This window comes from Salmo salar, chromosome ssa07, assembly GCF_905237065.1.
Source record: "Salmo salar chromosome ssa07, Ssal_v3.1, whole genome shotgun sequence".
Taxonomy (NCBI): Eukaryota; Metazoa; Chordata; class Actinopteri; order Salmoniformes; family Salmonidae; genus Salmo; species Salmo salar.
This window is the reverse complement of record NC_059448.1, coordinates 55693889-55721388: the sequence shown is the minus strand read 5'-3', so window position 1 is coordinate 55721388 and position 27500 is coordinate 55693889. Positions and strand designations below refer to the sequence as shown.

The 27500-nt window shown below is 45.2% G+C and overlaps 1 protein-coding gene across 7 annotated transcripts in view; it reads left to right on the top strand.

Annotated features, from left to right (window-relative positions):
- The window catches only part of LOC106609678 (oxysterol-binding protein-related protein 8), a 164427-nt gene that overhangs the window by 132134 nt on the left and 4793 nt on the right, over positions 1-27500 (top strand). For 5 of the 7 annotated variants that reach the window (XM_045722315.1, XM_045722314.1, XM_045722316.1 and 2 more), the window contains 12 exons: positions 1-6; positions 2633-2858; positions 4198-4382; positions 5796-5877; positions 6136-6234; positions 8352-8448; positions 8707-8805; positions 10484-10581; positions 11237-11326; positions 22511-22647; positions 24404-24589; positions 25210-25366. The exon at positions 1-6 is cut by the window's left edge and continues 157 nt beyond it. In XM_045722315.1, the coding sequence (XP_045578271.1) occupies positions 1-6; positions 2633-2858; positions 4198-4382; positions 5796-5877; positions 6136-6234; positions 8352-8448; positions 8707-8805; positions 10484-10581; positions 11237-11326; positions 22511-22647; positions 24404-24589; positions 25210-25366 (1462 nt within the window). The remainder of the gene's footprint in view (positions 7-2632; positions 2859-4197; positions 4383-5795; positions 5878-6135; positions 6235-8351; positions 8449-8706; positions 8806-10483; positions 10582-11236; positions 11327-22510; positions 22648-24403; positions 24590-25209; positions 25367-27500) is intronic. The other 2 variants (XM_045722313.1, XM_045722319.1) reach the window with 1 other exon arrangement.

Sequence of the window (27500 nt, the reverse complement as noted above, 5' to 3'; positions counted from 1 at the left end):
TTTCCAGTGAGTCGGCCCAGCCTACAGTACGGTCTCTCTGCTCTAGCCCAGTCTACAGTACGGTCTCTCTGCTCTAGCTCAGCCTACAGTACGGTCTCTCTGCTCTAGCCCAGCCTACAGTACGGTCTCTCTGCTCTAGCTCAGCCTACAGTACGGTCTCTCTGCTCTAGCCCAGCCTACAGTACGGTCTCTCTGCTCTAGCCCAGCCTACAGTACGGTCTCTCTGCTCTAGCCCAGTCTACAGTACGGTCTCTCTGCTCTAGCTCAGCCTACAGTACGGTCTCTCTGCTCTAGCCCTGCCTACAGTACGGTCTCTCTGCTCTAGCTCAGCCTACAGTACGGTCTCTCTGCTCTAGCTCAGCCTACAGTACGGTCTCTCTGCTCTAGCCCAGCCTTCAGTACGGTCTCGCTGCTCTAGCCCAGCCTACAGTACGGTCTCTCTGCTCTAGCCCAGCCTACAGTACGGTCTCTCTGCTCTAGCCCAGCCTACAGTACGGTCTCTCTGCTCTAGCCCAGCCTACAGTACGGTCTCTCTGCTCTAGCCCAGCCTACAGTACGGTCTCTCTGCTCTAGCCCAGCCTACAGTACGGTCTCTCTGCTCTAGCCCAGCCTACAGTACGGTCTCTCTGCTCTAGCCCAGCCTACAGTACGGTCTCTCTGCTCTAGCCCAGCCTTCAGTACGGTCTCTCTGCTCTAGCCCAGTTTACAGTACGGTCTCTCTGCTCTATCCCAGCCTACAGTACGGTCTCTCTGCTCTAGCCCAGCCTACAGTACGGTCTCTCTGCTCTAGCCCAGTTTACAGTACGGTCTCTCTGCTCTATCCCAGCCTACAGTACGGTCTCTCTGCTCTAGCCCAGCCTACAGTACGGTCTCTCTGCTCTAGCCCAGCCTACAGTACGGTCTCTCTGCTCTAGCCCAGCCAACAGTACGGTCTCTCTGCTCTAGCCCAGCCTACAGTACGGTCTCTCTGCTCTAGCCCAGCCTTCAGTACGGTCTCTCTGCTCTAGCCCAGTTTACAGTACGGTCTCTCTGCTCTAGCCCAGCCTACAGTACGGTCTCTCTGCTCTAGCCCAGCCTACAGTACGCTCTCTCTGCTCTAGCCCAGCCTACAGTACGGTCTCTCTGCTCTAGCCCAGCCTACAGTACGGTCTCTCTGCTCTAGCCCAGCCTACAGTACGGTCTCTCTGCTCTAGCCCAGCCTACAGTACGGTCTCTCTGCTCTAGCCCAGCCTTCAGTACGGTCTCTCTGCTCTAGCCCAGTTTACAGTACGGTCTCTCTGCTCTATCCCAGCCTACAGTACGGTCTCTCTGCTCTAGCCCAGCCTATAGTACGGTCTCTCTGCTCTAGCCCAGCCTACAGTACGGTCTCTCTGCTCTAGCCCAGCCTACAGTACGGTCTCTCTGCTCTAGCCCAGCCTACAGTACGGTCTCTCTGCTCTAGCCCAGTTTACAGTACGGTCTCTCTGCTCTAGCCCAGCCTACAGTACGGTCTCTCTGCTCTAGCCCAGCCTACAGTACGGTCTCTCTGCTCTAGCCCAGCCTACAGTACGGTCTCTCTGCTCTAGCCCAGCCTACAGTACGGTCTCTCTGCTCTAGCCCAGCCTACAGTACGGTCTCTCTGCTCTAGCCCAGCCTACAGTACGGTCTCTCTGCTCTAGCCCAGCCTACAGTACGGTCTCTCTGCTCTAGCTCAGCCTACAGTACGGTCTCTCTGCTCTAGCCCAGCCTACAGTACGGTCTCTCTGCTCTAGCCCAGCCTACAGTACGGTCTCTCTGCTCTAGCCCAGCCACGGCTCTACAACTCTATTCTGACAACCCTAGTCAAACTGTCCTCCTCAGCAGGGTTCAACTATGTTGGATGTGTAACCAGGCCAGCGCGGTACAGCTCGGTTCAGCTCAGTAGTGTGAAAAGTCCTCTGGAGAGCTACTGGATGTGCAAGCTCTGGTTCCAGCCTCTGCAGCAACACCCATGACTCCGTTCACACTGATGAACATGATTAGTTGTAGATTTTCATGTGGAGCTGTTACAAGCCTGGCCCGAGCCCATCTCTCTGTATCTCCAAGTGGAGCAGCAAATCTTTATTCTTCCCTCGTCTGCAGTCTGTTTGAGCTCTTGTGGTCTATTTCCATGTGCTTTGTGAGGTTCCATTTCCCCTGAGACGACTGGTTGTCTGACTGGTTGTATCTGTTATCTGTGAATGCATCGGAGTTGATTGTAGTTTGTAAAGATTGCATGTGTTCTCCTTTTCCAGAGGAGAGCACTGTCTTCTTGAGGCTTTGAACTTTCAAAGGATCTGTGTTGTACTGGGGGATTTGGCTACTGTGGAGAATTTCTGTACTTTTTTCAACTCTGCAGGGATTGCTCAAAAGACTTGTATGCAGTAAGGCATGAGGAGCTCTGTATTAATGCACTGTGCTATTGGTAGTGGTAATAGCAAGTTATCTTTTAGTGTTTTGTTCATTAGTCCACTCTTAGTACGATGCCAATTTGTTTTGCATGTCAGCAGCAGTCAAGTTTTCTAGATGCACTTCACTTTCAGTGCAGAGCTAAAACTGTGGTGATTGTGTTTTGCAAAAAAAGGGTTTAGTGTGAACTCTCCTTTGAATCCATCCTCCTTGTTATTCCCGCTAGGTTCAACGACAGTGACCAGTTCAAGGACCCTGACCTGTACTCAGACAAGTCGGACCGGGAGGGGGAGCAGGACCACGAGGAGTCAGACGTGGAGGGTCTGGGGAAGAGCGAGGAGAGTGACAGTGACACGTCAGAACGCCAGGATGACTCCTACATTGACCTTGACCCCAACGAGGCCCTGCGGGAGACTCCGTACCTGGAGCAGTCCCACGAGGAGCTGGGAGAGGTGAGGAATGATAATGAGCGTAGTCAGTACCGCTGGCTCTTATTGGTCAGGGGGACTGAGCGTACTCTGTATAAATGCATCTGATTGGACAAGCGATGTGAGAATTTTCCACCAAGGAAAGTTCGACTCAGTAACATTGAAGAGAATCAGCTTAATTTGTTATTTTTTTAAGATTCAAGGCCTCAGAGAATATACTTAAGAGAAAACAAGTGGCATTTCTTTGAACACAGTGGGAACACTTGATAAACCTTGGTTTAAAATGAGGAAGAGTTAGATGATACTGGGAACTGAATGAATTTAACCCGACCCATCTGAATCAGAGAGGTGCGGGGGGGGGCTGCCTTAATCGACATCATCGGCGCCCGGGGAGTAGTTTTTGGGGATTTTTCCACCTTGCCAGCTTGAGGATTCGAACCAGAGACCTTTCAGTTACTGGCCCAACAGTCTTAACCGCTATGCTAGCTGCCGCCACACTGGTTGAAAGAGAAGTGAAAGAAGCAGAGTCGAGGCGTCCATCAAGAGTGGTGTGTGTGGGCAGCAGTCATCAGAGTGAAGCCTCAGACAGCCCTTAAATCAACCTGTCTGTGATCTCTCTCTAACCCTCTATCTCTGTCTTATGTCCCATTGTCTAACGTATTTTAGTCTGACACGTTGGAACCTAAATAGACCAGTAATCAGGACGTCCATCTCTTCTGCCACAGTTCCCCTGCAGTATGTAGAATGTTATACATGACCGTACTCCATTAGGATTAGACTTGTCAACAAGTCTTTAGAGGTTTGATGGAGCTTCGGAAATGATTTGTTCATGATTATGAAATCTTCAGCACTATTAATATAGCCTTAGCCAAGTGCCACAGGCAGGGCATGAAGAAATGATATTTGAAAGTGTTTGCGTGTGTATACCTGCCTGCGTGAAATCCCTCCCAGCTATTCTGTGCTGAATTAGAATTGTCATTTTCGATAGCTCGAATTAAACAGCCAGCAGATGCTAAAATGGGAAGACCAGAGATGTGAATAATGAACTGATTGATAACTGAGGAAGTTTTTCAGACTGGAGAGATGTTCATACTGAATAATATCACGGAGCAACTCCATAATGTGCTTGTTTCATATAGGTATATACTCCAACCCTATGTGAATACTGTGACCTTACATAGCCCATCACCTAGCAACCTCATCAACAGGTTTGGATCTCTTGGCGCAACAGCTACGATGTTGACTTTACAGTTGCTGAAGCGGCTTCAAGACCCGGTCGGGACTAACCCCAGAATTCATTCAATATGAAAGTGTGTGTGGTGTGTACAGTGAATCACCAAACCTTTACATGTGTGTGTCCCAGGCTGGTGAGGCGTCCCAGACAGAGACGGTGTCGGAGGAGAATAAGTCTCTGATCTGGACGCTGCTGAAGCAGGTCAGGCCTGGGATGGACCTGTCTAAAGTGGTCCTGCCCACCTTCATCCTGGAGCCACGCTCCTTCCTGGACAAGCTGTCCGACTACTACTACCATGCTGACTTCCTCTCTGAGTAAGTACTGCTACCATGCTGACTTCCTCTCTGAGTAAGTACTACCACCATGCTGACTTCCTCTCTGAGTCAGTACTACTACCATGCTGACTTCCTCTCTGAGTAAGTACTGCTACCATGCTGACTTCCTCTCTGAGTCAGTACTACTACCATGCTGACTTCCTCTCTGAGTAAGTACTGCTACCATGCTGACTTCCTCTCTGAGTCAGTACTGCTACCATGCTGACTTCCTCTCTGAGTCAGTACTACTACCATGCTGACTTCCTCTCTGAGTCAGTACTACTACCATGCCGACTTCCTCTCTGAGTAAGTACTACTACCATGCTGACTTCCTCTCTGAGTCAGTACTACTACCATGCTGACTTCCTCTCTGAGTCAGTACTGCTACCATGCTGACTTCCTCTCTGAGTCAGTACTGCTACCATGCTGACTTCCTCTCTGAGTCAGTACTACTACCATGCCGACTTCCTCTCTGAGTCAGTACTACTACCATGCTGACTTCCTCTCTGAGTCAGTACTACTACCATGCTGACTTCCTCTCTGAGTCAGTACTACTACCATGCTGACTTCCTCTCTGAGTCAGTACTACCACCATGCTGACTTCCTCTCTGAGTCAGTACTACTACCATGCTGACTTCCTCTCTGAGTCAGTACTACTACCATGCTGACTTCCTCTCCGAGTCAGTACTACTACCATGCTGACTTCCTCTCTGAGTCAGTACTACGGTTGTAATGATGTAATTTTAACTAGTATTACCTGCTGGGACAGTACTACCAAGCTGACCAATCAAAGATCTTATATAGTAGGACATTACGTGCTTCTACACCTGCATTGCTTGCTGTTTGGGGTTTTAGGCTGGGTTTCTGTACAGCACTTTGAGATATCAGCTGATGTTTATTTATTTATTTGATTTATTTCACCTTTATTTAACCAGGTAGGCAAGTTGAGAACAAGTTCTCATTTAAATAGATTTGATTTGATTACTACCAAGCTAAGGTTTTATATAGTAGGAAAGTACTACCAAGCCGACCAATCAAAGATCTTATATTGTAGGACATTACTACCAAGCTGACCAATCAAAGGTCTTATTTAGTAGGACAGTACTACCAAGCTGACCAATCAAAGGTCTTATTTAGTAGGACAGTACTACCAAGCTGACCAATCAAAGGTCTTATATAGCAGGAAAGTACTACCAAGCTGACCAATCAAAGGTCTTCTTTAGTAGGACAGTACTACCAAGCTGACCAATCAAAGGTCTTATATAGTAGGACAGTACTACCAAGCTGACCAATCAAAGGTCTTATATAGTAGGACAGTACAGTCAGACCTGCCAAAGATACAGACAAATATTCAAAGATGTAGCTTTAACTTGATTTAGGTCTTCATTGCGATTTGATGTTGATCATTTCCAGGGCAGCTGTGGAGGAGAATGCCTACAACAGGATGAAGAAAGTAGTGAAGTGGTATATCTCTGGATTCTACAAAAAGCCACAGGTGATTAGAACATTCACTTAAAATCACTGTTTCAGCAGGGTCATGTTCATTAGGAAAACAGTGGAAAACATTTTTTTTTAAATTCAAGTAAGTGTTTCTTACTGGATAGGACCTGGTAGTCCCTCAATTTCAGTCCATTTCTTCTGTTAGGTGCCTAATGAACACGACTCTGTTGTGGATGTAACAAGATGTCCCTTGGTATCTCTACCATTCAGCGGACGTATCTAAAGCTCAGTTTTTCCTCCTTCTGAAAACCAGGGACTGAAGAAGCCATATAACCCCATCATCGGTGAGACCTACCGCTGCATGTGGCTCCATAGCAAGACCAACAGCAAGACCTTCTACATTTCTGAACAGGTGACAGAGCCAGGAGGGGAGACTGCTCCCTAATATGTGATTGTCTGGTTGGGATTTTTAATCTGACATTTGAGCAATTGATTCACCTTGTAGTTAGTATGTAAATTATGGATGTGTGGGGGAGTGGATGGATGGATCGACGGGTTGGTGGATGGATGGAACAATGGATGGGTTGGTAGATGGATATACGGGTTGGTGGATGGATGGATGGATCGACGGGTTGGTGGATGGATGGAACAATGGATGGGTTGGTAGATGGATATACGGGTTGGTGGATGGATGGATGGATGGATGGATGGATGGATGGATGGATGGATGGATGGATGGATGGATGGATGGATGGATGGATGGATGGATGGATCGACGGGTTGGTGGATGGATGGGCGGGTTAGTAGATGGATATACGGGTTGGTGGATGGATCGACGGGTTGGTGGATGGATGGATGGATCGACGGGTTGGTGGATGGATGGGCGGGTTGGTAGATGGATATACGGGTTGGTGGATGGATGGATGGATCGACGGGTTGGTGGATGGATGGACGGGTTGGTAGATGGATATACGGGTTGGTGGATGGATGGATGGATAGATTGACGGGTTGGTGGATGGATGATGGATGGATGGATCGACGGCTTGGTGGATGGATGGACGGCTTGGATGGACGGGTTGCTGGATGGATGGATGAGATGGTGGATGGATGGATGGATGGTTTCGCGGGTTGGTGGATGGATGGATTGGTTGGTGGATGTATGGATCGACGGGTTGGTGGATGGATGTACGGATGGATGGATGGATGGATGAGTTGGTGGGTCGATGGATGGTTTGACGGGTTAGTGGATGGATGGATTGATGGATGGATGGTTTAACGGGCTAGTGGATGGTGGATGGATGGATGGATCGACGGGTTGGTGGATGGATGGGCGGGTTGGTAGATGGATATACGGGTTGGTGGATGGATCGACGGGTTGGTGGATGAATGGATGGATCGACGGGTTGGTGGATGGATGGGCGGGTTGGTAGATGGATATACGGGTTGGTGGATGGATGGATGGATGGATCGACGGGTTGGTGGATGGATGGATGGGTTGGTAGATGGATATACGGGTTGGTGGATGGATGGATTGACGGGTTGGTGGATGGATGATGGATGGATGGATGGATCGACGGCTTGGTGGATGGATGGACGGCTTGGATGGACGGGTTGCTGGATGGATGGATGAGATGGTGGATGGATGGATGGTTTCGCGGGTTGGTTGGTGGATGGATGGATTGGTTGGTGGATGTATGGATCGACGGGTTGGTGGATGGATGTACGGATGGATGGATGGATGAGTTGGTGGGTCGATGGATGGATGGATGGATGGATGGATGGATGGATGGATGGATGGATGGATGGTTTGACAGGTTAGTGGATGGATGGATTGATGGATGGATGGTTTAATGGGTTAGTGGATGGATGGATGGATGGATGAATGGATGGATGGATGGATGGATGGATGGTTGGTGGATGGATGGATGGGTTAGTGGATGGATGGATGGATGGTTTGATGGGTTAGTGGATGGATGGACGGGTTGGTGGATGGATGGATGGAATGTGTTGGTGGATGGATGGATGAATGGATGGATGGATGGATGGATGGATGGACAGGTTGGTGGATGGATGGATTGATGGATGGATGGATGGATGGATGGATGGATGGATGGATGGATGGATGGATGGATGGTTGGATGGATGGATGGACCGGTTGGTGGATGGATGGATGGACCGGTTGGTGGGTGGGTGGATGGATGGATGGAGCGGTTGATGGATGGATGGATGGATGGACCGGTTGGTGGGTGGGTGGATGGATGGATGGATGGATGGATGGATGGATGGACGGGTTGGTGGATGGATGGGTGGATGGATGGATGGAGCGGTTGATGGATGGATGGACGGGTTGGTGGGTGGATGGATGGATGGATGGACGGGTTGGTGGATGGGTGAAAGAAGGAATGTGATAGGTTTTCAGAAGGTCTAGACTCTACAACATGACATCTTCTGGTAGAGTGGCTATGATCAGGGCTAGCTTCCAGTACCTGTCCTCCTGACCATTGACCAATCACCTTTTCTCCTTGTCAGGTGTCCCATCATCCTCCAGTGTCGGCGTTCTATGTCAGTAACAGGAAGGACGGCTTCTGTCTCAGCGGAAGCATCCTGGCCAAGTCCAAGTTCTACGGTACAACACACACTCATGTCCACACACGCACACACACACACACACACACACACACACACACACACACCTACCAAACAGCAAATGCGTGTAGATAGATACGTCGGGCTTGTCTCATTATCAGTGGGAATAGAACATTTGGTAACACATTTCTGCTGGAAAAAATATATATATAATCATTTTAAAGGCGCACCCAACAAATGTTTTATCTGTGTTAACACCCTTTCCTGGGTGTTGTCATAATGATGTGTCTCTTTGCAGGAAACTCCCTGTCGGCCATATTGGATGGAGAAGCTCGGCTCACCTTTCTCAACAGAGGAGAAGACTACGTCATGAACATGCCCTACGCCCACTGCAAAGGTCTGAGCTCTTTTACTGACTGGAGTCTTACTGTGAAAGCAACACACATTACATTAAGGTCTGAGCTCTTTTACTGACTGGAGTCTTACTGTGAAAGCAACACACATTACATTAAGGTCTGACCTCTTTTACTGACTGGAGTCTTACTGTGAAAGCAACACACATTACATTAAGGTCTGAGCTCTTTTACTGACTGGAGTCTTACTGTGAAAGCAACACACATTACATTAAGGTCTGACCTCTTTTACTGACTGGAGTCTTACTGTGAAAGCAACACACATTACATTAAGGTCTGACCTCTTTTACTGACTGGAGTCTTACTGTGAAAGCAACACACATTACATTAAGGTCTGAGCTCTTTTACTGACTGGAGTCTTACTGTGAAAGCAACACACATTACATTAAGGTCTGACCTCTTTTACTGACTGGAGTCTTACTGTGAAAGCAACACACATTACATTAAGGTCTGACCTCTTTTACTGACTGGAGTCTTACTGTGAAAGCAACACACATTACATTAAGGTCTGACCTCTTTTACTGACTGGAGTCTTACTGTGAAAGCAACACACATTACATTAAGGTCTGACCTCTTTTACTGACTGGAGTCTTACTGTGAAAGCAACACACATTACATTAAGGTCTGACCTCTTTTACATTAATACCCATAGAATTATATATGCCCACCTAATGTTCTTTGCAAGCTTACCAGGGTTGGGCTCAATTCAAATTGAAGTCAATTCAGGAAGTAAACTGAAATTAGAAATCTATTTTTAATGACTTCTTAATAATCTGAAAAGGAGAAGCTGTTTATGTCAGAAGTATTAAACATTTTGGATTTTAAATTCAAATCACTTCCTGAATTGACTGCCTTGAGCCCAACCCTGAAGCAACTCGTCCATTTCTTCTACATGGGAAGTAGATTCAACATGACTTCTGTAGTCATACAGACTGACTGGAAAGTCTGTAGTACTGGAATATACTTCAGTACTAACTGAATCAGTCCTGATTCACACACTACCAGGGTTGGGTCAATACCATTTCACTTCAGTCAATATGAAAGGAACATTGGAATCAGAGTGTCAGTTTACTTCCTGAATGGAATTCAATAAAATTGAATAAATCCTTACACTGCACACTACTGTAGTGTATACTAACTATCCTCCCTCTGTAGGGTACCATCTCTACTGTAGTGTATACTAACTATCCTCCCTCTGTAGGGTACCATCTCTACTGTAGTGTATACTAACTATCCTCCCTCTGTAGGGTACCATCTCTACTGTAGTGTATACTAACTATCCTCCCTCTGTAGGGTACCATCTCTACTGTAGTGTATACTAACTATCCTCCCTCTGTAGGGTACCATCTCTACTGTAGTGTATACTAACTATCCTCCCTCTGTAGGGTACCATCTCTACTGTAGTGTATACTAACTATCCTCCCTCTGTAGGGTACCATCTCTACTGTAGTGTATACTAACTATCCTCCCTCTGTAGGGTACCATCTCTACTGTAGTGTATACTAACTATCCTCCCTCTGTAGGGTACCATCTCTACTGTAGTGTATACTAACTATCCTCCCTCTGTAGGGTACCATCTCTACTGTAGTGTATACTAACTATCCTCCCTCTGTAGGGTACCATCTCTACTGTAGTGTATACTAACTATCCTCCCCCTCTCAGGCATCCTGTATGGCACCATGACTCTGGAGCTGGCTGGCCAGATCACCATTGCCTGTGAGAAGACAGGATACAGTGCCCAGCTCGAGTTCAAACTCAAGGTAGGAGGAAATAACGTGTTCTTTAGCTACAATCATTTAACTTTTAGTCTTTAATGAACAAAAGCTTCAAACTCTAGATGGGAGGGGGGGGCAACTCTCATCTTGGAGAGCTACAGGACCCACCTGCAGGCTTTTTCTCCAGCCCCAATGGAGCACAACTGATTCTACTAATTAGCTGCTCAACAGGACCTTGATTAGCTGAATCAGGTGTTTTAAAGTGGGGTTGGAACAAAAGCCTGCATACCCAGTACCTAGCCGAGAGGAGGGTTGCCTGACCCACCCCTGTGCTGCATCTTGAACTTCAAAACACCAATACCAATGTGATGAATACTCCTTTCTGGAACACTTTATTTTACAGCCTTCTACTTACCAGGTAATACTTAGATAGTACTTGTTGAAGTGGTAGCTACCTAGAGTAATAGTATAGTTAGATTAGTAGCTATGTACACAGTTGTTTCTTTTGAGACACAAGCATCAATATGTCCCATTTGGTACCAGGTAGTTACCAAAACTGTTGGATTCTATGAGGTCATTACCAGAAATGATACATTGGTGCCATGTAACATGGTTACCATGTCTCCACTTTGATGCCATGTAAATACCAGGTAAGAACCAGGTTAAACAGGGCTGTAACACCCTCCCCCTCTCTTTTCAGCCGTTCTTGGGTAACAATGACAGTGTAAACCAGGTCTCTGGAAAGATCAAGCTGGGGAAGGAGGTGCTGGCTACGCTGGAGGGACACTGGGTAAGTTACATTTGACATTTTAGTCATTTAGCAGACGCTCTTATCCAGAGCGACTTACAGTAGTGAATGCATACATTTCATAATTTTTTTTTGTTTTTTTTGTACTGGCCCCCCGTGGGAAACGAACCCACAACCCTGGCGTTGCACACACCATGCTCTACCAACAGAAGGAAAACAGAAGGAAAACTGACAAACAGTTTGGGACGAGAAATGCTTATTTTCGTTTTCCGTTGCAAACGTTGGTGCCCTAATGAACACAACCCTACACTTCTCTTTAAAACCTCTTTGGGCTAAGTGGGGCGCTAGTGACCCACCTCGACGACATCCGGTGAAATTGCAGGGCGCAAATTCAAAATACATAAATTGTAATATTAAACGTTCAAAAGCTTAACTTCTTGTTAATCCAACCCATTTGTCAGATTTCAAAAAGGCTTTACGGCGAAAGCATACCATGTGATTATCTGAGGGCAGCGCCCCACATACAAAAGCATTAAAAACATTTTCCAAACCAGCAGAGGCGTCACAAAAGTCAGAAATAGCGATAAAATAAATCACTTACCTTTTGAAGATCTTCCTCTGTTTGCAGTCCCAAGGGTCCCAGTTACACAACAAATGGTCGTTTTGTCCGATAAAGTCCTTCTTTATATCCCCAAAAGGTTAGTTTAGTTGGCGTGTTTGATTCAGTAATCCACCCGTTCCACTCGTTCAACATGTATACAAAGGAATCCCAAAAGTTACAAATAAACTTCATCCAAACAAGTCAAACAACGTTTCTAATCAATCCTCAGGTACCCAATATGTAAGTAAACACTAACATTTAAGACGGAATGTAGTATGTTCAATTCCGGAGACAAATAACGAAGTGCGCGCCCTCATCCACGCGCGCCACAAGACTACAGTCCAAAATGAAAGCACCTTGAAAAACTATAATTACTAACTCATTTTTCAAAAAACAAGCCTGAAACCCTTTCTAAAGACTGTTGACATCTAGTGGAAGCCATAGGAACTGCAATCTGGGAGGAATTCCTTTGAATATCCCATAGACAAGCATTTGAATGGGTGGTGACCTCAAAAAAAATCATTTACGAATGGATTCTACCATATCAGTTATTTTATACTCACAGACATTATTTTAACAATTTTAGAAACTTCAGAGTGTTTTCTATCCAATGCTACCAATTATATGCATATCCTAGCTTCTGGGCCTAGCTTCTGGGCCTGAGTAACAGGCACGTCAGTCATCCGAACTTCCGAATACTGCCCCCTAGCCCACATGCATATACATTTTTTTTTTAATGTTTCGAAGTATGGAAAGTTGTTATTTTCCACCCCAAAGGTCAAACTGACTTTGATTATGTCAGGAGACCTGACCTTGATGAAGTTTTAATGGAGGCCACCGAACATGCACTTTCACCTACCTGCTTAATGCATCCAAACTGTATGTAGATTTAAGTCACCAATTAAATGTAAAATGGGCTGTTTTCTGCACCAAAGGCCAGAGACACTGTTGAATACATGCTGAGACTGTTAGTTTGTCAGGGTGACAGGCTGCGTACACAGTATATCATCATCAATATCTGTTAGTTTGTCATGGTGACAGGCTGCGTACACAGTATATCATCATCAATATCTGTTAGTTTGTCATGGTGACAGGCTGCGTACACAGTATATCATCATCATCAATATCTGTTAGTTTGTCAGGGTGACAGGCTGCGTACACAGTATATCATCATCAATATCTGTTAGTTTGTCAGGGTGACAGGCTGCGTACACAGTATATCATCATCATCATCAATATCTGTTAGTTTGTCATGGTGACAGGCTGCGTACACAGTATATCATCATCATCATCAATATCTGTTAGTTTGTCAGGGTGACAGGCTGCGTACACAGTATATCATCATCAATATCTGTTAGTTTGTCAGGGTGACAGGCTGCGTACACAGTATATCATCATCAATATCTGTTAGTTTGTCAGGGTGACAGGCTGCGTACACAGTATATCATCATCATCATCATCAATATCTGTTAGTTTGTCATGGTGACAGGCTGCGTACACAGTATATCATCAATATCTGTTAGTTTGTCATGGTGACAGGCTGCGTACACAGTATATCATCATCAATATCTGTTAGTTTGTCATGGTGACAGGCTGCGTACACAGTATATCATCATCAATATCTGTTAGTTTGTCAGGGTGACAGGCTGCGTACACAGTATATCATCATCATCATCAATATCTGTTAGTTTGTCAGGGTGACAGGCTGCGTAAACAGTATATCATCATCAATATCTGTTAGTTTGTCAGGGTGACAGGCTGCGTACACAGTATATCATCATCATCATCATCAATATCTGTTAGTTTGTCAGGGTGACAGGCTGCGTACACAGTATATCATCATCATCATCATCAATATCTGTTAGTTTGTCATGGTGACAGGCTGCGTACACAGTATATCATCAATATCTGTTAGTTTGTCATGGTGACAGGCTGCGTACACAGTATATCATCATCAATATCTGTTAGTTTGTCAGGGTGACAGGCTGCGTACACAGTATATCATCATCAATATCTGTTAGTTTGTCAGGGTGACAGGCTGCGTACACAGTATATCATCATCATCATCAATATCTGTTAGTTTGTCAGGGTGACAGGCTGCGTAAACAGTATATCATCATCAATATCTGTTAGTTTGTCAGGGTGACAGGCTGCGTACACAGTATATCATCATCATCATCATCAATATCTGTTAGTTTGTCAGGGTGACAGGCTGCGTACACAGTATATCATCATCAATATCTGTTAGTTTGTCAGGGTGACAGGCTGCGTACACAGTATATCATCATCAATATCTGTTAGTTTGTCAGGGTGACAGGCTGCGTACACAGTATATCATCATCATCATCATCAATATCTGTTAGTTTGTCAGGGTGACAGGCTGCGTACACAGTATATCATCATCAATATCTGTTAGTTTGTCAGGGTGACAGGCTGCGTACACAGTATATCGTCAACATCATCATCAATATCTGTTAGTTTGTCATGGTGACAGGCTGCGTACACAGTATATCATCATCATCATCAATATCTGTTAGTTTGTCAGGGTGACAGGCTGCGTACACAGTATATCATCATCAATATCTGTTAGTTTGTCAGAGTGACAGGCTGCGTACACAGTATATCATCATCAATATCTGTTTGTTTGTCAGGGTGACAGGCTGCGTACACAGTATATCATCATCATCATCATCATCATCATCATCAATATCTGTTAGTTTGTCAGGGTGACAGGCTGCGTACACAGTATATCATCATCATCATCAATATCTGTTAGTTTGTCAGGGTGACAGGCTGCGTACACAGTATATCATCAATATCTGTTAGTTTGTCATGGTGACAGGCTGCGTACACAGTATATCATCATCAATATCTGTTAGTTTGTCAGGGTGACAGGCTGCGTACACAGTATATCATCATCAATATCTGTTAGTTTGTCAGGGTGACAGGCTGCGTAAACAGTATATCATCATCAATATCTGTTAGTTTGTCAGGGTGACAGGCTGCGTACACAGTATATCATCATCAATATCTGTTAGTTTGTCAGGGTGACAGGCTGCGTACACAGTATATCATCATCATCATCAATATCTGTTAGTTTGTCAGGGTGACAGGCTGCGTACACAGTATATCATCATCAATATCTGTTAGTTTGTCATGGTGACAGGCTGCGTACACAGTATATCATCATCAATATCTGTTAGTTTGTCAGGGTGACAGGCTGCGTACACAGTATATCATCATCAATATCTGTTAGTTTGTCAGGGTGACAGGCTGCGTACACAGTATAATCATCATCAATATCTGTTAGTTTGTCAGGGTGACAGGCTGCGTACACAGTATATCATCATCAATATCTGTTAGTTTGTCAGGGTGACAGGCTGCGTACACAGTATATCATCATCAATATCTGTTAGTTTGTCATGGTGACAGGCTGCGTACACAGTATATCATCATCAATATCTGTTAGTTTGTCAGGGTGACAGGCTGCGTACACAGTATATCATCATCAATATCTGTTAGTTTGTCAGGGTGACAGGCTGCGTACACAGTATATCATCATCAATATCTGTTAGTTTGTCAGGGTGACAGGCTGCGTAAACAGTATATCATCATCAATATCTGTTAGTTTGTCAGGGTGACAGGCTGCGTACACAGTATATCATCATCATCATCATCAATATCTGTTAGTTTGTCAGGGTGACAGGCTGCATACACAGTATATCATCATCATCATCAATATCTGTTAGTTTGTCAGGGTGACAGGCTGCGTACACAGTATATCATCATCAATATCTGTTAGTTTGTCAGGGTGACAGGCTGCGTACACAGTATATCATCATCAATATCTGTTAGTTTGTCAGGGTGACAGGCTGCGTACACAGTATATCATCATCATCATCATCAATATCTGTTAGTTTGTCAGGGTGACAGGCTGCGTACACAGTATATCATCATCAATATCTGTTAGTTTGTCAGGGTGACAGGCTGCGTACACAGTATATCATCATCATCATCAATATCTGTTAGTTTGTCAGGGTGACAGGCTGCGTACACAGTATATCATCATCATCATCAATATCTGTTAGTTTGTCAGGGTGACAGGCTGCGTACACAGTATATCATCATCAATATCTGTTAGTTTGTCAGGGTGACAGGCTGCGTACACAGTATATCATCATCATCATCAATATCTGTTAGTTTGTCATGGTGACAGGCTGCGTACACAGTATATCATCATCATCATCAATATCTGTTAGTTTGTCAGGGTGACAGGCTGCGTACACAGTTTATCATCATCATCATCAATATCTGTTAGTTTGTCAGGGTGACAGGCTGCGTACACAGTATATCATCATCATCAATATCTGTTAGTTTGTCAGGGTGACAGGCTGCGTACACAGTATATCATCATCAATATCTGTTAGTTTGTCAGGGTGACAGGCTGCGTACACAGTATATCATCATCATCATCAATATCTGTTAGTTTGTCATGGTGACAGGCTGCGTACACAGTATATCATCATCATCATCAATATCTGTTAGTTTGTCAGGGTGACAGGCTGCGTACACAGTATATCATCATCATCATTAATATCTGTTAGTTTGTCAGGGTGACAGGCTGCGTACACAGTTTATCATCATCATCATCATCAATATCTGTTAGTTTGTCAGGGTGACAGGCTGCGTACACAGTATATCATCATCATCAATATCTGTTAGTTTGTCAGGGTGACAGGCTGCGTACACAGTATATCATCATCAATATCTGTTAGTTTGTCAGGGTGACAGGCTGCGTACACAGTATATCATCATCATCATCAATATCTGTTAGTTTGTCATGGTGACAGGCTGCGTACACAGTATATCATCATCATCATCAATATCTGTTAGTTTGTCAGGGTGACAGGCTGCGTACACAGTATATCATCATCAATATCTGTTAGTTTGTCAGGGTGACAGGCTGCGTACACAGTATATCATCATCATCATCAATATCTGTTAGTTTGTCAGGGTGACAGGCTGCGTACACAGTATATCATCATCACTATCTGTTAGTTTGTCAGAGTGACAGGCTGCGTACACAGTATATCGTCATCATCATCATCAATATCTGTTAGTTTGTCATGGTGACAGGCTGCGTACACAGTATATCATCATCATCATCAATATCTGTTAGTTTGTCAGGGTGACAGGCTGCGTACACAGTATATCATCATCAATATCTGTTAGTTTGTCAGGGTGACAGGCTGCGTACACAGTATATCATCATCAATATCTGTTAGTTTGTCAGGGTGACAGGCTGCGTACACAGTATATCATCATCAATATCTGTTAGTTTGTCAGGGTGACAGGCTGCGTACACAGTATATCATCATCATCAATATCTGTTAGTTTGTCAGGGTGACAGGCTGCGTACACAGTATATCATCATCATCATCATCAATATCTGTTAGTTTGTCAGGGTGACAGGCTGCATACACAGTATATCATCATCAATATCTGTTAGTTTGTCAGGGTGACAGGCTGCGTACACAGTATATCATCATCAATATCTGTTAGTTTGTCAGGGTGACAGGCTGCGTACACAGTATATCATCATCATCATCAATATCTGTTAGTTTGTCAGGGTGACAGGCTGCGTACACAGTATATCATCATCAATATCTGTTAGTTTGTCAGGGTGACAGGCTGCGTACACAGTATATCATCATCAATATCTGTTAGTTTGTCATGGTGACAGGCTGCGTACACAGTATATCATCATCAATATCTGTTAGTTTGTCATGGTGACAGGCTGCGTACACAGTATATCATCATCAATATCTGTTAGTTTGTCATGGTGACAGGCTGCGTACACAGTATATCATCATCATCATCAATATCTGTTAGTTTGTCAGGGTGACAGGCTGCATACACAGTATATCATCATCAATATCTGTTAGTTTGTCATGGTGACAGGCTGCGTACACAGTATATCATCATCATCATCAATATCTGTTAGTTTGTCAGGGTGACAGGCTGCGTACACAGTATATCATCATCAATATCTGTTAGTTTGTCAGGGTGACAGGCTGCATACACAGTATATCATCATCAATATCTGTTAGTTTGTCAGGGTGACAGGCTGCGTACACAGTATATCATCATCAATATCTGTTAGTTTGTCAGGGTGACAGGCTGCATACACAGTATATCATCATCAATATCTGTTAGTTTGTCAGGGTGACAGGCTGCGTACACAGTATATCATCATCATCATCATCAATATCTGTTAGTTTGTCAGGGTGACAGGCTGCGTACACAGTATATCATCATCAATATCTGTTAGTTTGTCAGGGTGACAGGCTGCGTACACAGTATATCATCATCAATATCTGTTAGTTTGTCAGGGTGACAGGCTGCGTACACAGTATATCATCATCATCATCAATATCTGTTAGTTTGTCAGGGTGACAGGCTGCGTACACAGTATATCATCATCAATATCTTTTGTTATTTGGGTTTCTGCTGGAACCAGCTGGCTTTTACTGTGTTCTCTCCAAGCTGGGCCTCAGACAGACAGACAGACAGACACTGACAGGTGACAGGCACGGACTGACAGACAGCAGACTGACAGACAGGCAGACTGACAGATGACAGACAGGCAGACTGACAGACGACAGACAGGCAGGCTGACAGACGACTGAGAGACTACAGACAGACTGACTGACAGGCGACAGGCACGGACTGACAGACGACAGACAAAAACTGACTGACTGACGACAGACAAGAACTGACTGACTGACAGACTGATTGACTGACAGACAGACAACCGACACGGACAGACAGACGACAGGCACGGACTGACAGGCGACAGGCACGGACTGACAGACAGACACAGACAGACAGACACAGACCGACAGACTGACAGACAGACACAGACCGACAGACAGACAGACAAAAACAGATGACAGACAGACTGACAGATAGACGACAGGCACGGACTGACAGACGACAGGCACGGACCGACAGACAGACAGACGGACAGATACTGTCAGATACTGACAGACAGACAGGCACGGACTGACAGACAGCCAGACACAGACTGGCAGACAGACAGACACATACTGACAGACAGACAGACTGACTGACTGACTCACAGACTCACAGACTGACAGCCTGACAGCCAGACAGACAGACACAGACTGACAGACAGATAATGGGTCAATGTTAGAACTGACCACTCCTCTGCATAACTATCACCTCAGTCATTCTATCTCACACCTTCCTCTGGCTTTCTGGGTAATTACCCCGGCCAGCTCTATGCCATTAGTGTCATCGGGTTCTTGGGAATAACGTGTGTGTGTGTGTGTGTGTGTGTGTGTGTGTGTGTGTGTGTGTGTGTGTGTGTGTGTGTGTGTGATATATATATATATATATATATATATATATATATATATATACACTGCTCAAAAAAATAAAGGGAACACTTAAACAACACAATGTAACTCCTAGTCAATCACACTTCTGTGAAATCAAACTGTCCACTTAGGAAGCAACACTGATTGACAATAAATTTCACATGCTGTTGTGCAAATGGAATAGACAACAGGTGGAAATTATAGGCAATTAGCAAGACACCCCCAATAAAGGAGTGGTTCTGCAGGTGGTGACCACAGACCACTTCTCAGTTCCTATGCTTCCTAGCTGATGTTTTGGTCACTTTTGAATGCTGGCGGTGCTTTCACTCTAGTGGTAGCATGATACGGAGTCTACAACCCACACAAGTGGCTCAGGTAGTGCAGCTCATCCAGGATGGCACATCAATACGAGCTGTGGCAAGAAGGTTTGCTGTGTCTGTCAGCGTAGTATCCAGAGCAAGGAGGCGCTACCAGGAGACAGGCCAGTACATCAGGAGACGTGGAGGAGGCCGTAGGAGGGCAACAACCCAGCAGCAGGACCGCTACCTCCGCCTTTGTGCAAGGAGGAGCAGGAGGAGCACTGCCAGAGCCCTGCAAAATGACCTCCAGCAGGCCACAAATGTGCATGTGTCTGCTCAAACGATCAGAAACAGACTCCATGAGGGTGGTATGAGGGCCCGACGTCCACAGGTGGGGGTTGTGCTTACTGCCCAACACCGTGCAGGACGTTTGGCATTTGTCAGAGAACACCAAGATTGGCAAATTCGCCACTGGCACCCTGTGCTCTTCACAGATGAAAGCAGGTTCACACTGAGCACGTGACAGACGTGACAGAGTCTGGAGACGCCGTGGAGAACGTTCTGCTGCCTGCAACATCCTCCAGCATGACCGGTTTGGCGGTGGGTCAGTCATGGTGTGGGGTGGAATTTCTTTGGGGGGCCGCACAGCCCTCCATGTGCTCGCCAGAGGTAGCCTGACTGCCATTAGGTACAGAGATGAGATCCTCAGACCCCTTGTGAGACCATATGCTGGTGCGGTTGGCCCTGGGTTCCTCCTAATGCAAGACAATGCTAGACCTCATGTGGCTGGAGTGTGTCAGCAGTTCCTGCAAGAGGAAGGCATTGATGCTATGGACTGGCCCGCCCGTTCCCCAGACCTGAATCCAATTGAACACATCTGGGACATCATGTCTCGCTCCATCCACCAACGCCACATTGCACCACAGACTTTCCAGGAGTTGGCGGATGCTTTAGTCCAGGTCTGGGAGGAGATCCCTCAGGAGACCATCCGCCACCTCATCAGGAGCATGCCCAGGCGTTGTAGGGAGGTCATACAGGCACGTGGAGGCCACACACACTACTGAGCCTCATTTTGACTTGTTTTAAGGACATTACATCAAAGTTGGATCAGCCTGTAGTGTGGTTTTCCACTTTAATTTTGAGTGTGACTCCAAATCCAGACCTCCATGGGTTGATAAATTGGATTTCCATTGATTATTTTTGTGTGATTTTGTTGTCAGCACATTCAACTATGTAAAGAAAAAAGTATTTAATAAGATTATTTCATTCATTCAGATCTAGGATGTGTTGTTTAAGTGTTCCCTTTATTTATATATATATATATATTAGCCATGTCCTCAGATCGTTCAATACAGCTCTCTCAGCCTGTTTAGGAGGACTGTCTGAGTCAGATTAGCTGTACCTAAACATCACTAACACTGCCTCCATCCCATAAAGGCACCCTATTCCCCATATAGTACACTACTTTTGACCAGGGCACATAGCCAGGTTGTTTTGGTAGGTCAGGGTGATGGAACACTTTGGTGTCTAATAAGAAGCAGTGGTTGTAGGCAGATAACAGGATGTCAGACAGTTTGGTGAGTGATTGAATGTTTGTCTGCTTGGTGTGTAGATGTTTTTGTATTTCTCTGTGTGTGTTTCTCATTGAATGTTTTTTGTCTGAGCGTGTGTGTGTGTGTGTTGGGGGGGTGTAACTGTGTTAACCGGGTCTTCCTGTGTGTGTGTGTTGGGGGGGTGTAACTGTGTTAACTGGGTCTTCCTGTGTGTGTGTGTTGGGGGGGTGTAACTGTGTTAACCGGGTCTTCCTGTGTGTGTGTGTTGGGGGTGTAACTGTGTTAACCGGGTCTTCCTGTGTGTGTGTGTTGGGGGGGTGTAACTGTGTTAACCGGGTCTTCCTGTGTGTGTGTGTTGGGGGGTGTAACTGTGTTAACCGGGTCTTCCTGTGTGTGTGTGTTGGGGGTGTAACTGTGTTAACCGGGTCTTCCTGTGTGTGTGTGTTGGGGGGGTGTAACTGTGTTAACCGGGTCTTCCTGTGTGTGTGTGTTGGGTGGTGTAACTGTGTTAACCGGGTCTTCCTGTGTGTGTGTGTTGGGGGGGGTGTAACTGTGTTAACCGGGTCTTCCTGTGTGTGTGTGTTGGGGGGGTGTAACTGTGTTAACCGGGTCTTCCTGTGTGTGTGTGTTGGGGGGTGTAACTGTGTTAACTGGGTCTTCCTGTGTGTGTGTGTTGGGGGGTGTAACTGTGTTAACCGGGTCTTCCTGTGTGTGTGTGTTGTGAGGTGTAACTGTGTTAACTGGGTCTCCCTGTGTGTGTGTGTTGGGGGGTGTAACTGTGTTAACCGGGTCTTCCTGTGTGTGTGTGTGTGTGTGTGTGTGTGTGTGTGTGTGTGTGTGTGTGTGTGTGTGTGTGTGTGTGTGTGTGTGTGTGTGTGTGTGTGTGTGTGTGTGTGTGTGTGTGTATTGGGGGGGTGTAACTGTGTTAACCGGGTCTTCCTGTGTGTGTGTATTGGGGGGGTGTAACTGTGTTAACCGGGTCTTCCTGTGTGTGTGTGTTGGGGGGTGTAACTGTGTTAACCGGGTCTTCCTGTGTGTGTGTGTTGGGGGGTGTAACTGTGTTAACCGGGTCTTCCTGTGTGTGTGTGTTGGGGGGTGTAACTGTGTTAACCGGGTCTTCCTGTGTGTGTGTGTGTTGGTGGGGTGTAACTGTGTTAACCGGGTCTTCCTGTGTGTGTGTGTTGGGGGGTGTAACTGTGTTAACCGGGTCTTCCTGTGTGTGTGTGTTGGGGGTGTAACTGTGTTAACCGGGTCTTCCTGTGTGTGTGTGTGGGGGGGTGTAACTGTGTTAACCGGGTCTTCCTGTGTGTGTGTGTTGGGGGGGGTGTAACTGTGTTAACCGGGTCTTCCTGTGTGTCGGGCTCCTCCAGGACAGTGAAATCTTCATCAACGATAAGAAGACGGGGGTGGTGGAAACGTTTTGGAACCCCACAGCAGAGCTGCGTCAGAGCAGACTAACACGTTGCACTGTGCCTCCTGAGGACCAGGGAGACTATGAGTCTGAGAGGTATGAAGAGACCCACAGACTCTTTTCTTTCTCCCCTCTTTATTCCTCCTCTCTCCCCTCATCATCTCATTCCTTCCCCTCGTTGGCTCTTTATTCCTCCTCTCTCCTCTATTCATCATCTCATTCCTTCCCCTCGTTAGCTCTTTATTCCTCCTCTCTCCTCTATTCATCATCTCATTCCTTCGCCTCGTTAGCTCTTTATTCCTCCTCTCTCCTCTATTCATCATCTCATTCCTTCGCCTCGTTAGCTCTTTATTCCTCCTCTCTCCTCTATTCATCATCTCATTCCTTCCCCTCGTTGGCTCTTTATTCCTCCTCTCTCCTCTATTCATCATCTCATTCCTTCCCCTCGTTGGCTCTTTATTCCTCCTCTCTCCTCTATTCATCATCTCATTCCTTCCCCTCGTTGGCTCTTTAGTCCTCCTCTCTCCTCTATTCATCATCTCATTCCTTCCCCTCGTTGGCTCTTTATTCCTCCTCTCTCCTCTATTCATCATCTCATTCCTTCCCCTCGTTAGCTCTTTATTCCTCCTCTCTCCTCTATTCATCATCTCATTCCTTCCCCTCGTTGGCTCTTTATTCCTCCTCTCTCCTCTATTCATCATCTCATTCCTTCCCCTCGTTAGCTCTTTATTCCTCCTCTCTCCCCTCATCATCTCATTCCTTCCCCTCGTTGGCTCTTTATTCCTCCTCTCTCCTCTATTCATCATCTCATTCCTTCCCCTCGTTGGCTCTTTATTCCTCCTCTCTCCTCTATTCATCATCTCATTCCTTCCCCTCGTTGGCTCTTTATTCCTCCTCTCTCCTCTATTCATCATCTCATTCCTTCCCCTCGTTAGCTCTTTATTCCTCCTCTCTCCTCTATTCATCATCTCATTCCTTCCCCTCGTTAGCTCTTTATTCCTCCTCTCTCCTCTATTCATCATCTCATTCCTTCCCCTCGTTAGCTCTTTATTCCTCCTCTCTCCCCTCATCATCTCATTCCTTCCCCTCGTTGGCTCTTTATTCCTCCTCTCTCCTCTATTCATCATCTCATTCCTTCCCCTCGTTGGCTCTTTATTCCTCCTCTCTCCTCTATTCATCATCTCATTCCTTCCCCTCGTTGGCTCTTTATTCCTCCTCTCTCCTCTATTCATCATCTCATTCCTTCCCCTCGTTGGCTCTTTATTCGTGCTCGTCATTTCCTTTTCAACTCATCACAGGAAGTCACTTGAAATGCAAGTAATGAAGAAGAAAGTCCACACCGAGAATAAAATAGGAAAAGAGCAATTTTCACTTCTTCTGAGTTACAATTGAAATGGATTTGTTTTGTATCTAAAACAAGCTGCTCATCAGCTCCCTGCTGTCTGTAACTCTGTATCTCTCTCTCTTTCTCTCTCTCTCTCTCTCCCCACTCTCTCTCTCTCCCCACTCTCTCTCTCTCTCTCTCTCTCTCTCTCTCCCCTCTCTCTCTCTCCCCACTCTCTCTCTCTCCCCACTCTCTCTCTCTCTCTCTCTCTCCCCACTCTCTCTCTCTCTCTCTCTCTCTCTCTCTCTCCCCCATCTCTCTCTCTCCCCACTATCTTTCTTCCCACCTCTCTCTCATTCCCCCCTCTCTCTCTATATATATATATCTCTATATATCTCTCTATATATCTCTCTCTCTTCATGGACTTTTCTAACCTCCAACCTCTCAATCATTCTCTCTCTCGCCTCTCACTCTTCCTCTCTCTCTCTATCTCCCCCTCTCTCTCTCTCCCTCCCTCCGTCCTCCCAGGTTATGGCAGCATGTAACAAGGGCCATCAACAACAAGGACCAGACAGAGGCCACCAATGAGAAGTTTATCCTGGAGGAGGCTCAGAGGAAGTCAACCCGCGAGCGCAAGGCCAAGTGTGAGGACTGGGCGCCCGGGCTCTTTGAACAGGACCCCGTAACCGGAGAATGGCATTACAGATATGCCGAGTGAGTTCCTTATCTCCAATTCACACACTCTATTCCCCATAGGGCTCTGGTCTAAAGTAGTGCACTATATAGGGAATAGGGTGTAATTTGGTACGTGACCCGTTAGTTGAAGTTGAGTAGAAGTTACAGTTCTAGGATCAGCTTATCTCCCTGATATTTGTATGTTAGCCATGAGTGGGTGAAATGTGAGACTGACCTTCGATGCCTGTCTGGGAGCAAATGCATCTTACTCCCACATTGATATATTAAAGGAGAGGGGCCATCTAGTGGAGATGTTATGTAACTAAATTCTCTATTGACAGGCAGAGTCAGGAAAAACTTGAGGCTATATTTAACGTTTATAGAGATGTTAGACTATATTAGTTTGCCAATGCTTCCATTACTATGACGACCAAGAAGTAGCATCAAAACCTTGTATGTAATGTATGTCAAGTCATCTGAACTGACCCCAGAGCTGATCAACAGGAGGATTGTGACACCTAGTGGATGGACCTGGTATTACATCATGTTGGCATAACATTACCTGTGGTAGTCAATACCAACAGACTGTATTATCTGTTTATGTAATGTTCTCTCGTGTGTGTGTGTGTGTGTGTGTGTGTGTGTGTGTCCATCCGCAGCACCCGGCCGTGGGATCCGCTGAATGATATGATTCAGTTTGAGAAAGACGGCTGGATCCAGACTAAAGTGCGGCATCGCACCCCTATGGTACGTTCTGCCAGTGTAATTAGTCTCAGTAACCAGGGCCCCAGGAGGGATGGCAATTGCAAGTGCCAGGTAGGTTGGCCAACCGAACAGCGCTCCCTGAGTTGTTTTTATACTTCTTGATTTATTTTTTTTACACCTCCTCCACTTCAGTTTGTCACCAGCCACCACTGCAGCTTGCTCTAAAAGTCTTCTCCAGCTCCATTCACAACCATCGCCTGTGGCTGCTTCTGTTCCGTGTGGGCCGCGCCGCACTGCCCAGCCTGTTGTCTCGTACAGCCATTTTGTTTTGACTGTTTCCCCACCACCTACCGCCATGTGGTTGTTGTCATTTTTTAGATGATTTCTGGATAATTCTGTTGTCGTTTTTAAGAAGGCTGGTTGTTGATGTCTCTGAGCGCTTTAAAGGCTTTAATGGGTGCTTGGTTGGTTAGTTCATTTGGTTGGTTAGTTCATTTGGTTGGTTAGTTCATTTGGTTGGTTAGTTCATTTGGTTGGTTAGTTTAATTTGGTTGGTTAGTTCATTTGGTTGGTTAGTTAATTTGGTTGGTTAGTTCATTTGGTTGGTTAGTTCATTTGGTTGGTTAGTTTAATTTTAGTTGGTTAGTTCATTTGGTTGGTTAGTTCATTTGGTTGGTTAGTTCATTTGGTTGGTTAGTTCATTTGGTTGGTTAGTTTAATTTTAGTTGGTTAGTTCATTTGGTTGGTTAGTTCATTTGGTTGGTTAGTTCATTTGGTTGGTTAGTTCATTTGGTTGGTTAGTTTAATTTTAGTTGGTTAGTTCATTTAGTTGGTTAGTTCATTTGGTTGGTTAGTTCATTTGGTTGGTTAGTTTAATTTTAGTTGGTTAGTTCATTTGGTTGGTTAGTTCATTTGGTTGGTTAGTTTAATTTTGGTTGGTTAGTTCATTTGGTTGGTTAGTTCATTTGGTTGGTTAGTTCATTTGGTTGGTTAGTTTAATTTTAGTTGGTTAGTTCATTTGGTTGGTTAGTTCATTTGGTTGGTTAGTTCATTTGGTTGGTTAGTTCATTTGGTTGGTTAGTTCATTTGGTTGGTTAGTTAATTTGGTTGGTTAGTTTAATTTTAGTTGGTTAGTTCATTTGGTTGGTTAGTTCATTTGGTTGGTTAGTTCATTTGGTTGGTTAGTTTAATTTTAGTTGGTTAGTTCATTTGGTTGGTTAGTTCATTTGGTTGGTTAGTTCATTTGGTTGGTTAGTTCATTTGGTTGGTTAGTTCATTTGGTTGGTTAGTTTAATTTTAGTTGGTTAGTTCATTTGGTTGGTTAGTTCATTTGGTTGGTTAGTTCATTTGGTTGGTTAGTTCATTTGGTTGGTTAGTTCATTTGGTTGGTTAGTTTAATTTTAGTTGGTTAGTTCATTTGGTTGGTTAGTTCATTTGGTTGGTTAGTTTAATTTTAGTTGGTTAGTTCATTTGGTTGGTTAGTTCATTTGGTTGGTTAGTTCATTTGGTTGGTTAGTTCATTTGGTTGGTTAGTTCATTTGGTTGGTTAGTTTAATTTTAGTTGGTTAGTTCATTTGGTTGGTTAGTTCATTTGGTTGGTTAGTTCATTTGGTTGGTTAGTTTAATTTTAGTTGGTTAGTTCATTTGGTTGGTTAGTTCATTTGGTTGGTTAGTTTAATTTTGGTTGGTTAGTTCATTTGGTTGGTTAGTTCATTTGGTTGGTTAGTTCATTTGGTTGGTTAGTTCATTTGGTTGGTTAGTTTAATTTTAGTTGGTTAGTTCATTTGGTTGGTTAGTTTAATTTTAGTTGCAACTGACTGTGTTGTTGGTTGTTTTTGGAGTTTCACTGAATGTGGCCGATCGGCACGCTCGCATGCCTCATACAGCTGTGCTACTGATTAGCATGTGATGCAAGTGTTATTATCTGTGTGTGTGTGTGTGTGTGTGTGTGTGTGTGTGTGTGTGTGTGTGTGTGTGTGTGTGTGTGTGTGTGTGTGTGTGTGCGTGTGGTGCGTGCGTGCGTGTGCGTGTGTTTGGGCGTGTTTGCGTCTGTGTTTTGTTCCTAAGTGCAGCTATTTACGTAGTTTCTGTGTGTTCGTTCGTAGGTGTACAAGCGTGTGTGTGCAGTGCGTGAGTGTTTTTGTGTAGGTATCTTTGGTTTTGTCGTCTTCTCTGTGGTGTGTGTGTTGATTTGGTGTCTGGTGTGTGTGGCTCTATGTTGATGTGTGTGTCCTTGGTGTGTGTA